Genomic DNA, 13,129 nt, shown 5'->3' with positions numbered 1-13,129 from the left:
TTTTTGAAGGAGGGTATAGTTGTGAAAGAACAGCACTCTTTTCTGCTGTTTTGGGGCTGGGGGAGAAGTGGGAGAGGGGAACCAGAGCTTCTAAAAAGAGCAAGTTCTTTCCTCCTCCTTTCTCCTTCATTAAGTTACATGGCCTTCCTAGAATCTCCATGAATCTCTCTCTCTCTCTCTCTCTCTCTCTCTCTCTCTCTCTCTCTCTCTCTCTCTCTCTCTCTCTCTCCCTCCCTCCCTCCCTCCCTCCCTCCCTCCCTCCCTCCCTCCCTCCCTCCCTCCCTCTCCTTTTTCCATCTTCTAGCTGGACAGTTGGTGTTAAAAGGAACTACAATAAAAACAGGAGGGTTTTAAAAATAGTACCAGTTCTACTTTGTAGGTACATATTTCAAGGCTGCAAAGCTGGGTTTGGGAGGAAGAAAAAAGTAAAAGAATCAAACCACAGCGAAAAACACGGGAACAACAAGGTGCAATTGGCAAACTGGGGGCAACAAAGAGGAAGAAGAGGCAGCTATAGACAGTCTGATTAAAGGAAAAGCAACAACAATAGAAAGAATAGAAAAACAACAGTCCAGCGGAACTGAAATTTGCCACTAAGTAAATCCTTTAGCAGATAAGCAATAACCACACATCTACAAGTATATATACATTTATATCAGATCCAGAACTCTAATGGAAGAGGCTGTGGAGAAAAGAGTCCAAATACTTAAGCACCTAATATTTACAGAATAATAGAAAAAGGCCTGAGATGTAGGAAGCAAGAATAAGATAGGCACATGAGTATGAAGACTTAAAAGCTTTATTTTCATTGAGAACCAAATCTTAACAGTACTTTTATAACTGCTCAGCAATAAAATATCTTGCGTTAGTAAAATCCAATCCACCCCATTTACTGAACAAAAATGAGCTTGTGATCTAGCCTTTACATTTGTTTAAATCTTAGTTTTGGTGAATTTTCTAATTACTTTTCTAATTTAAAAAATCCATCTGAATCTTTATCAGAAGGGAAAAAAAACACGGTTGCAGGAAGAGCTGTAAAAGCTAGATCTGTGTGTCATTCTCTGCTTTATTCCATAGAAGCAAGACGTATAAACCATTTTATAAATTAGAATTCATACAGATCTGGAGATCATTAAAAAAAATCTCACACAAGCTCTGTAGGACTGTTCATTTAGGGTCAGCAATGAGGTGATAAATTTAAAGGACAAAGTGAATTACGGTAACTACATTAGAGGAAATGAACCAAAGAATCAGCCGCTGAGAATGGGTAACTCGGCACTGTATTACGGCCACCCTCAAGGCCATTATGTGTCTATTCAAGACAACTATATAAAATTGCAGTTACTTTGAAACCCAAGAGTATCATAGTAACTTCTATTTCGCCTTCACCATGCGGTGCAAATATACGGAGGAAAGCAGTACTTCAATATAATAGTACATAATCCTCTTTCTCGAGAAAATGGGGTCACAATCCTGAGAACACTGAAGAATTATTAAAAGAAACCATAGAGATGAATATGGAGAACCATACTCAAATGCAATTGTGACATGGATGGTATGCAGATACTTCCTTAGCGATACCAAGAATGAAATTATCTGTTTTAGGGTTTTTAAAAACTCTATGCTGCTTCCAATAAAAACAAAGGAATGTTGCCCTTGTTTCCACCTATCAGAATAGTATCAGTTCAATTATAGCTTGGCAAAGTTTTCCAATTAAGGTTCTGGTGTACCCGAGAACAAATAAACTGGAACAATTAGCCAGCATTAGGATCAAGCATGATGCTTTGGGATTTGGTAGCACTTTGGTAAAGACTAAATGCATTTATGAAATGTGCGTGAACATCCACTCAGTTTCATATTTAAAAAAATGACATAACTGTAAAATATATGCATATGCAAAATGAAAAATAATTTTTCATTATATTATTATGAAGGAATTGTTTTTGATCTGACACCAAGTTTCTCTTAGACGTTGTTATGAAACCTCACATGGAAAAAAAGTTCAAAAGGTAGATAATCAAACACAGTAAACCATCCAGAATAGGTGACTTTCAAAACTTTTCCAGCAATACTGCTTAATTCTGAAATATATTTGTTTCTAGATTATTTCCTCTGAAAAATAAAAAACAAACAAAAGGAAAAAAGTTTGTGGGGAGATACTTGGAATATCTGTACAATATTTCTATCTCAAAGGCAGATTTTGAGAGAATGAGAAGGAAAAACTAAGAAATAAACTGGAAGAAAATCCAATGTTTTCCAAACTTTTGTAATATATACACAAATGAACACATCATTCAGACAGTATGAAAATTAGTTTAATACAGTGCATTCATATTTAAAATAAATGTATGTTTGTTTCTGCATGGGCTATCGGTTGTCACAAATAGCAAACATCCAAGTGCTATATAGAAAAATGTACAGCGAGAACAGAAGTGTAAATTTAATTTATTTCCATAACAAAATAATTTATCATTTCAAACCCACTTCACCAATTAAAATGGGGAAAGTGACCAAGTTTAGTATCATGATGAGAGGCATTTCAATGTTGCCAATATAAATATACATTATATAAGTATATATTATACACAGTATGCACTGTATATAATATACAGACTTTAAAGTACTAAAAGCCTAATGCAATTGTACATCAGAATGGCTTATGAGTTTTCATTTTGTAATGCTTTACAAGACTCCTAAAAATTTCATTCAACTTAAGTTACCACTTTCACATCCAAAGTCTCAACATAGTCAGAATTCTGAAAATGAGGATCCAGCAATGGCATTAGCTAAATCCAGAAGCTGAACATTGGCGTGTTTGGCCAATAACATTTATTATTTAAAGGAATTTAACATTCTATAATACAGGTGCCCTCCTTGGAAACTTTTGCTTACTTTGTTCAAATCATACTCTGTAGAATGTAATTCCTAATTTGGGGCTTAAACAAATGAAATACTTTGCGCTTAATGAAGCCTCCCAAGTATATGTGCACCTTTAGCAATAGGTGTCCAGTCCCAATTATTTATCCAGCTCACTGCTGGTACAGTTACATGTTTTCAGCCCAGGCTTCAAGCTCTTTCATGTCATCATCCTCTTCCTCTTCTTTTTTCTTAGCTAGAAGCAAAGCACAATGGTACAGAATTAAGCATTCTCCTTTCAATACTGATTTAATTACCACATAGTGTGCAAGGCATAAAAACCCCTATAAGTTAGAAAATCATTAGACTGCTATGCTAAATGAATGAAACTAGAAATTTATGTAAAACCTGTTGTTAAATGAAGCTGAAATATAATATGAAATTACATACATCAAACAGAGAGGAAAAAAATGACAGATGAAATAAGGTCTGTCTCACCTTTACTATAACAAATGTTTTATTATGAATTTATATTTCCAAGAACCAATTAATGGCATATGAACCTTTTTGTCATGTTCAGTCACAATTTGTAATATTGTCCTAATTTCAGATTTCCACCATGTAGTTTATAGCACTAGATCAATCAGAATAGAGGTGCAAGGGATCTTGGAGATCTTCTAGACCAACCCCATGCTCAAGCAGGAGATCCTATACCATTTTAGACAAGTGACTGATAAGTCTCTTCTTAAAAATCTCTAGTGATGCATCCTTTCTCCTTAATTCCAGGTTGCTTTTCACCTTGACTAGTTCCCATCCATTGTTTCTTTTCCTGCACTCTGGTGCTTTGGAAAATAAGTTGATCCCCTCTTCTTTGTGGCAGCTACCTCAAATACTGGAATACTGCTATCACGTCCCCACTAGTTATTTTCCCTAGACTAGTCAAGCCCAACTGCAACTGTTCATCGTATGCTTTAGTCTCCAAACCTTTAATCATCTTAGTTGCTCTTCTTTGCACTTTTTCCAAAGTTTCAATATATTTTTTGTAATGGGGTGACTAAAACTGGATGCAGTATTCCAGGTGTGGCCTTACTTGCATTGGCTTTTGGGGCTGCTGCCGCACACTGCTGGCTCATGTTTAAGTGATCGTCCACTAGGACTCCAAGGTCCCTCTCACAGTTACTGTTTTTGAACCAGGTTTCGCCTAATCTATATTTGTACCTTTGGTTTTTCATGCCCAGGTATAAAAACTTGCTTTTTCCCACATTAAATTTCATCTTGTTGGATAGGGCCCATTGTTCATGTCCATCAATATATTTGGGGTCCTGAGCTTATCTTCTGGGGTGTTGGCTATTCCTGCCAGCTTAGTGTCATTAATATGTACTTTTATAGTTCTTTAAAGCTGCTATTGGAAAAGAGAGCAGATATTCCTATAAAACAAACACATTTTAGATGTGGGTGTGGCAAGATGTTTTTTTAAATAAATTGTGGAAATAGGGTATATATGAGAATGTTTGTAAAGCAACTACATTTGTCATAAGACATCACTTTCCAACATTTACCAGGCTTTGAAGGTATAGCTATAGAGGGCACATTGGGTAGTGGGACATTCTCTGGACCACTGATTTCCAACAGATTTTTATCCAGTTCTTCCTGCTCCAGTTCTTCTAATTCAGCCATCAGCTCATCCTGTAATGGAACAAGTGAGGGGGAAAAAGCATTGCTTGTATTAGTATCTGTAATCACATTTACTAATATTGTATTATGAGAAAAGTAATTTTAATGTATTTTTATGAACCCCTGGATTTTTTTAGAGTCTCACCATTTGATTGATTGATGTATCTGATCACTGTCCAGCTCCACATTAATTCAGGGCAACTCCCAATATAAACAATAAATTTATTTTTAGTTATTTATTTATAACATTTATTGGCCAGCCATCTTACCATAGGGCAACTCTGGGCAGCTTACAATCATAAAAGATAAAAATTATATATACTAAAAACATTAAGTTAATTCAAGCCAAACACTACAGTTCAATTAAAGATGAGGAGAGCAGGAACAGAATGAGGGAGGAGGTGAGATCTGTTATCAGCCATTTCCACTATTATGCTCCTGCACTGGAGCCCCAAGATAACTGGAAGAACTAGGCCTTTAGGTTCTTACAAAAGATCAGAAGGGTTGGAGTCAATCTTACTCCAGGGAGCAAGATGTTCCAGAGGGCAGGCATAATGGCAGAGAATGGCCTTCTTCTGGATCCCACCAGTCAGAATACTTGAGCTGACAGGGCCCACAGCATGCTTCCTCTGCTGGCATGGATGGGATGGGCTGATCCCAGAGGGATGAGACAGTCCCTCAAGTAGGCTGGACCCATGCTATAAAGGGCTTTAAAGATGATTACCAACACTTTGAATTGCACTCAGAAGCTGACAGGCAGTCAACGCAATAGCAATTACACTTATATACCGCTTCATAGTGCTTATACAGCCCCCTCTAAGCAGTTTACAGAGTCAGCAGATTGCCCCCAACAACCTGGCTCCTCATTTTACCCACCTCAGAAGAATGGAAGGCTGGGTCAACCTTGAGCCTGGTGATATTTGAACTGCAGCTAGCAGTCAGCTGAAGTAGCCTGCAGTACTGCACTCTAACCACTGCGCCACCTCGGCTGTTGCATGCTTGCAATGCAGCTTGTGAAGCTCTGGTGTTACATGGGTTACTGTTTGGGCCCCAAGAACTATTCGTTCTGCCGCACTCTGTGCCAGCTGAAGCTTCCAAATGTTCTTCAAGAATAGTCCCATATACAGTATGTTATAATAGTTGTACATTGTGAGATAATTAGGTCCTAAATGATTGAGTTCAGGGAGTCCTGATCCAGCAAAGGTTGCAGCTGGTGCACAACCTGAAGTTGTGCAAAGGCTCTCCTAGCTGTGATTGCCACCTGCTCTTCGAAGAGTTGTTGCAACCTTCAAGTTGCAGACCATTTAGGGCAGTGCCACCCCATCCAGAGTGGGGTGACAAAGTACCGGATCTCGGGGACCCATGCACCCAAAGCCACTTAGTCTTGCTATAGTTCAGTCAAAGTTTCTTGTCCCCCATCCAGGTCCTCACAGGCTCCAGGCACAGCGAGAAGGCAGCAACAGCATCATATTTGTCACCAAGTGTGGAAGTTGGGTATTGTCAGCATACTGCTGATATCTCAACCCATGGATTATCTCTCTCAGCAGCTTCACAAAGATCTTAAAAAGGAGTGGAGAAAGTACCAAGTCCTGTGGCATACAAGGATAACTGCCGAGGGCTGGACTTCTCACTCCCTATTAACTCCAAGTGACACCAGCTATGGAGAAAGGAGACAAATCAGCACAAAACTGTGCTGCCCAGCCCCAGGCCCTGTAACCAACCCAAAATGATACCATGTTGGATGGTATTGAAGACTACTGAAGACTACTGAAATGTTAAGGATGGTTTAACAGCCATAGTTCTTAACAGGTGAACACATCATCTTGTCCAATGTTTTCTAAACCATCATAATGCATTACTCCTGAGTAATTAGCCATCTATCACAGTATCTTAAATCACTGAGCTTCCTAACCACTGTATGTCTGACACAGAATGAAATTGTTTTTAATTATTTATTCTTACGTCATCAAATTCTTCACCAATTCCTACAGGCTTGGAGATAGCAGTTGAAATCTCATCAGCTAACTCTTGCTGTTCTGCAATATCTTGCATGAGTTCATCTACTTTGTCAATATCCCTGTAAGAGACCAATTTGATAAGGTTCATCCTTTCAGGTAAAATATCTTGGAGATCAATTAAAACTATCAGGCATTTCTGGAAACCCATATTGAAATCATTTCATCACTGATTTAAATTAAGTTCTTTTTTTATTTAATTTAAACTCTTTTAACATTAGACTTAACAATTTATGAAGATAAGTTACTATAATTATTTTGAACACAATAAAGATTTATTCCAGTTAGAATTTAAACTGAGAACAAAGAAGTGAAATGCCTTTTATGCTACACAAAAAATGATTTCCGTATATGAAGTAGAATGTATTTATGAATAAATAATCACAGAAATGAGCTATAATAAGTGTTTCAATGTTTCCAAAACAAACAGATTGCTAATTATTAAGCAAAATTGGCATTTCTTTACCTTATTCAATAATGCTGCATGTTAATAATTTCACAAAGCTTTATAGTACTCAGATGCTTTGGGGGGTGGGAGATCTGAATTCTAAGACTTGTGCCCTGGATCAATTGTGAAATTTTTAAAAAGCTGATTGTTTAGACAATGGTAAAAATGGCTTGCACTAATTAAACCCCAAACACTACAGATCCTAATCATTGCTTTGTACTCATCCCTCCAGAAAGAAACCAATGAGAAGGATATCTTACATATTATCATGAGCAGCTTTCATTGCTTTTGCAGCAAAACCCATATTCTTGAGCACTTCAGTGTTGGTGTTAGCATTTTCCAAGGCTTCCCTCTGGAATTCAATTGTGGAGAGTGTGCCATCTATTTGAGCAAGTTGCTTTTCGTATCTCTTCTTTCGTTTTAGAGCTTGGAGTGCAGCTGGATAAAAATAATACAAAGCATGATTGATATATAATGTATCTATACAACTGTCTCTGCTAGAATGCTACCCAGAATATAAAACCACTTCAAATGTGTGCCCACAATTACTTCTCTTTATTTTGCTCCAAACTTCAAAATTAACATTATTACCAACAGATACTGTCTCTTAGACAAACAAAATTTACTTATTATCTCTAAATCTAACTCCAGAATAAAAATGCATCAGATCAAAAGATTTACTGGTGTTTATGGAAAGCACAAATGGCCTTGGACAAAGATGAAAAGAACTTCTAGACAAGAGGCAATGAGACTAGAAGAAAACAGGGATTAGAATTCTATCTAATGGACTTACGGATGGCTGGGAGTAGGCTATGATTTACTTGAATCTCTCATTAAATTCCATCATAATCTTAACTTACATTGCACCATCAACCTTGGTTCTGACCTATTTATAGAACAAGTTCACTTTCTTGACATCCACAAAATTACACAATAGATAATAAACACCATGTTATACAGGAAACCTATAGCTCATATGCACAGCCACATGATTCTAGCTTCCATTGAGAAAACAAGCAAGTATTATTTACCAGTAGAATCTATGCATCTGCTCTGAGATGCTCAACTGATGAAATTAAGCCAGGCTTTTGGGAGACTGAGTTACCCAATCAAATCAGTAAGCAATCGATTAAATCACCTCAATTCCCAGGAAAGGCATATTAAATGAGAGTAAAAAAAAATCTAGAATAGATCATCAGTTGTCACAACTCACAGTTAAAGCCATTCAAGCACATTATTAATAAGCAACCCATGCTATCCAAATGATACTGCACTTTTTCAGCCATTGAGTGACAGCCCATGCTTGCATTTAACTGTGAAAGGGATCTTGGAGTCCTAGTGGACAACCATTTAAATATGAGCCAGCAGTGTGCAGCAGCTGCCAAAAAACCCAACACAGTTCTAGGCTGCATCAACAGAGGAATAGAATCAAAATCACGTGAAGTGTTAATACCACTTTATAATGCCTTGGTAAGGCCACACTTGGAATACTGTATTCAGTTTTGGTCGCCACGATGTAGAAAAGATGTGGAGACTCTAGAAAGAGTGCAGAGAAGAGCAACAAAGAGGATTAGGGGACTGGAGACTAAAACATATGAAGAGCAGTTGCAGGAACTGGGTATGTTTTGCTTAAGAGAAAGAAGGACTAGGGGAGACATGATAGCACTGTTCCAATATCTCAGGAGTTACCACAAAGAAAAGGGAGTCAAACTATTCTCCAAGGCACCTGAGGGTAGAACAAGAAGCAATGGGTGGAAACTAATCAAGGAGAGAAGCAACCTAGAACTGAGGAGAAACTTCCTGACAGTTAGAACAATTGATCAGTGGAACAGCTTGCCTCCAGAAGTTGTGAATGCCCCAACACTGGAAGTCTTTAAGAAGATGTTGGATAGCCATTTGTCTGGAACGGTATAGGGCAGCGATGGCGAACCTTTTTTGGCTCGCGTACCACAAGTGGGGGGAGCGCATGGGGGGTCGTGTGCGGCCGTGCCGCACCCATAATGCAATGCGCAACCCCAGTGCGCATGCGTGCACAACACGCAACCCCCCATTTTTACATGCTTTTTTCGCCTTCCCCAGGCTCCAGAGGCTTTATAGGAGCCTGGGGAGGGCGAAAAGAGCCTCCCCCGCCCCCCCCCGGAGGCCCTCCGGAGGCTTAAGGGTCCGTCCGGAGGCTTCCCTGAAGCCTTCGGAGTGCTCAAAAGGATCCTCCGAGCAAACCGGAAGTGACTTCCGGTTTGCTCGGAGGCTGGTTTTAAGCGCTCTGAAGGCGCCAGGGAAGCCTCCGGACGGTCCCTGAAGCCTTCGGAACGCTTAGAACCACCCTCCGAGCAAACCGGAAGTGACTTCCGGTTTGCTCGGATGGTCGTTTTAAGCACTCCAAAGACGTCAGGGAAGCCTCCGGATGGTCCCTGAAGCTTTCGGAATGCTTAAAACGACCCTCCGAGCAAACTGGAAGTGACTTCCTGTTTGCTCGGAGGGTTGTTTTAAGCATTCCGAAGGCTTCAGGGAACCAGAACCAGCAAGAAGTCCAGATATCTAATTTGTTCCCTAGATGTGTACTTTCATAGAATCATAGAGTGGAAGGGACATTATCATTATCATATCCACACTACTCTACACTGCAAGATGCACTATATCAATCTTGTAAATGATTGGGAAGTGAAAGGGAAGAAGTCTATGTAGTGACTTATTCTATTGACTGGAGTTCTTACCATCAAAATGTTCTTTCTAATGTCCATATCCTTGAGGTTTCATCCTATTAGTTCTAGTCTTACCTTGTGGAGTTTATGAGAATAAGCGTGAACCTCCTACAACACAACTGCCCTTTCCGGGTTCAAGATCCGAGCACCATGTAATGGGATGAATTTCCATTACTTTCCCCGCTCCTGCCAACCTAAGCAGTCTGATAGCATGCAAATGCAAATAGATAAATAAGTATCACTTTGGTGGGAAGGTAACAGTGTTCTCAGCATAGAGTCATGTTGGCCAACGCTGGCTCCCTCAGCTAAGAAACGGAGATGAGCACCCCCCACTAGAGTAGTACATAACTGTATAGGGGAAACTTTTACCTTTACCTATTACAGGATTCAACTTTAACGTAGCAACATGAAATTAAATTGCAGGTCAAAGCCACAGAATCCATATAGGCCTCAAATAGGAACAAGGAAGGAACCTAAGTTGAGCAGAGACATACAAAATATAATATAATCTTACATGAATCCAAAGTATTCCCTTAGTACAGGGGTACCCAAACCCCAGGCTGCGTAAGCACGCTCACTGCAGTACCATCTCCTCTCCACCACCACCACTGCTGGTCCACAAAGCCAGACAGGTTGGGGACCGCTGCCTTAGTTTCCCACTCAGGCCATTTCAATACCTGACCTCCATATCATAGCAGAATTTAATTTGGGAGGGAGAGGAGGGAGAGGTATATTATTGGAAAGAATTGGAATAGATAAATTAGTAATTTCAATTTGCATGTGCACCTATTATTTATTTTATATCATGCATTTATTTTTTATAATTAACTCAAAATGATGAATATACCTAACACTCCTTCCTCCTCCTGTTTTCCCACAGCAACAACCTTGTGAGGTAGATTGGGTTGAGAGAAAGTGACTGACCCAAAGGCACCCAGCTGGCTTTCATGCCTAAAGCAAAACTACAACTCACAGTATCCAACCAGCTTAACCAGCTTAATACTTGGGAATTAATATGGTCCAAAATGAGATGCCACTAATGCCAATATAAGAGACAAATGAACTAAAAGCATTATAAAATGGTTGATTACATCCAAAAGATTCTAAAAATACAAAGAGTGAGTGAGTGAGTGAAAGTGAGACTATTACAGCTCCACACAATATTCCCCTGTTGTGCCCTGGATGCTATTAGAGTGGGAGAAAGGTCCCTTCAAAATTATTTGAACATCTAAAACTCATGATACTATTGAGATGTAAATAAAGGAACCATTCCCAGTAGGGTGCTTTTCATTAAGAGATTTGCACCTTACAATCAAAGGTTGCTCCCTCAAAATCACGGATTTCAGAAACAGTAGAAACTTCTCTCAAAAAGTTTGCTCTTCTGTGCTAACTGATATTGGTACATTTTGCTTCTGCAATCATTCTCGATCGCACCCATTCCATCACATAACTTTTGAGGACAAAGGGGCAACTGGAGAAAATCCACAATGTCCAGAATTATGAACCTACCTATAGAATCACAGGTTTACTCATTCACCTATAGCACAGGTTTACTCACCTACCTATAGCACAGATTTACTCACCCACCTATAGAAGCTCAGGTTTACTCACCTACCTATAGAAGCATAGGTTTTCTCATTCACCTATAGCACAGATTTACTCACCCACCTATAGAAGCTCAGGTTTACTCACCTACCTATAGAAGCATAGGTTTACTCATTCACCTATAGCACAGGTTTACTCACCAACCTGTAGAAGCACAGGCTTACTCATCCACCTATAGAAGCACAGGCTTACTCTCCTATCTATAGAAGCACAGGCTTACTCTCCTACCTATAGAAGCATAGGTTTACTCTCCTACCTATAGAAGCACAGGCTTACTCTCCTACCTATAGAAGCATAGGTTTACTCTCCTACCTATAGAAGCACAGGCTTACTCATCCACCTATAGAAGCACAGGCTTACTCATCTATCTATAAGATGCCCAGATTTACTCTCCTAACTATAAGATGTACAGGTTTACTCCCGAGTGAAACACACAGAACACGATCCGCCTTCTACCACCCTCCCCGCCCGCTTGACCATCCAAGGAGGGCGTTCAAATTCACCTCATCCGAGTCCACCCACCAACGCGAGATGGGGATTTCCTCCGTGGCTCCGATCAGCCGGACTCACCGCGCTTGTTCTTGGTGCCGTGTTTGCGGGCCGCCAAGAGCTCCTGTTCGATCTTCTCTTCCAGGAACTCCTGCTTCTTACTCAGCATGTCCTCGGTCTCTTTAAGCCTCTGGATGGCCTCCTGGGGGGAAGGGCCCTTCCCGCCGCCTTTCTCCCCCGGGCCGATGCCGAACAACTTCCCCAGCAGCCCCGACATGGCTGGACCTCGCGCGAGGAGAGGCACCGACCGAGAAGCCCCAGCCCGGAGGAAGGAAAAGAGGGAGGAGGAGGAGGAAGGAGGCTCTCCCGATTGATGCTCGTCGCTCCCGAGGTGCAAAGATGGACGTGGCGGCGAAAGGCGATCCCTGCGGTCCCCTCAAACCGTCAACCGGGTTAGTTGGCCGCACAGGCCAAAGGCCCCACACTGACCCGTCTCTTACACCGGTCCTCGGCAGCGCACCAGCCCCGAGCGCCCCCCCTCCCCCACCCCCACGACTGACTCACGGCCCGGAGTAGAACCGCCCACGATCCCAAACGTCACTCGTAGAGCTATGGCAACAGAGGTAACCCCGCCCATCTCCGTCTCCCCCCCCCCCTCTCGGCTGTAAATAAGCAGCAAAGACTGCCGGGAGTTGTAGTGTTGCTCGGGAAAAAAAAAAACGCTGCTGCGTAAATGTGCTTAGAACAGGGGTCCCCAAACTTGGCCACTTTAAGACTTGTGGACGTCAGTCCACAAGTCTTAAAGTGGCCATGTTTGAAGACCTCTGGCTTAGACATACAGTTTGGTCAGATCCTGGGTCGTGGGAATAGTTTCATCCATAAAGATCGTTGATTAGCAGCCTCGTTTTTTATGTATAATTTTAAAACTCTCAATTCAAAATCCGGCTTGGAATTTTGGGCTTGGACAACCTAGAACAGGGGTGTCCAAACTTGGCAACTTTAAGACTTGTGGACTTCAACTCCCCAGCTCTGCTGGCTGGGGAATTCTGGGAGTTGAAGTCCACAAGTCTTAAAGTTGCCAAGTTTGGACACCCCTGACCTAGAACTACGCCGATTAAGGTCTGACCTAAGCGTAGTACACAAAATTGTCTGCTACAACATCCTAACTGTTAACGACTACTTCAGCTTCCACCGCAATAATTCGCGGGCAAGCAATAGATACAAACCCAAGGTGAACCCCTCCAAACTCGATTGCAGAAAATATGACTTCAGCAACAGAGTGGTCAATGCCTGAAATGCAGTACCTGACTCTGTTGTTACACCCTCAAACCCCCACAGCT

The 13,129-nt window shown here is 41.0% G+C and overlaps 1 protein-coding gene across 1 annotated transcript; it reads right to left on the bottom strand.

Moving 5' to 3' along the window:
* Nucleotides 1–2,293: 2,293 nt before the first annotated feature.
* On the bottom strand, nt 2,294–12,384 carry CHMP4B (charged multivesicular body protein 4B). Its single transcript, XM_081947551.1, has 5 exons — nt 11,871–12,384; nt 7,254–7,431; nt 6,493–6,607; nt 4,416–4,542; nt 2,294–3,112 (listed from the first exon to the last, which is right to left on the bottom strand). Exons 1-5 carry the CDS (start codon nt 12,064–12,066, stop codon nt 3,045–3,047), a joined length of 684 nt encoding a protein of 227 aa, XP_081803677.1. The 5' UTR covers nt 12,067–12,384; the 3' UTR covers nt 2,294–3,044.
* Nucleotides 12,385–13,129: the final 745 nt, after the last annotated feature.

The sequence above is a fragment of the Natrix helvetica genome, assembly GCF_964273705.1.
Source record: "Natrix helvetica genome assembly, chromosome: 3".
In the NCBI taxonomy this organism is placed as follows: Eukaryota; Metazoa; Chordata; class Lepidosauria; order Squamata; family Natricidae; genus Natrix; species Natrix helvetica.
This window is presented reverse-complemented; position numbering and strand designations above follow the sequence as displayed.

Coding starts and splice junctions, on each gene's coding strand:
- CHMP4B (XM_081947551.1), bottom strand. CDS start 12,066: ATGTCGGGGCTGCTGGGGAAGTTGTTCGGCATCGGCCCGGGGGAGAAA. Junction 7,432..11,870: donor CGGCACCAAGAACAAGCGCG/GTGAGTCCGGCT, acceptor ATTTTTATCCAG/CTGCACTCCAAGCTCTAAAA. Junction 3,113..4,415: donor AGCTATACCTTCAAAGCCTG/GTAAATGTTGGA, acceptor CTTTGCTTCTAG/CTAAGAAAAAAGAAGAGGAA.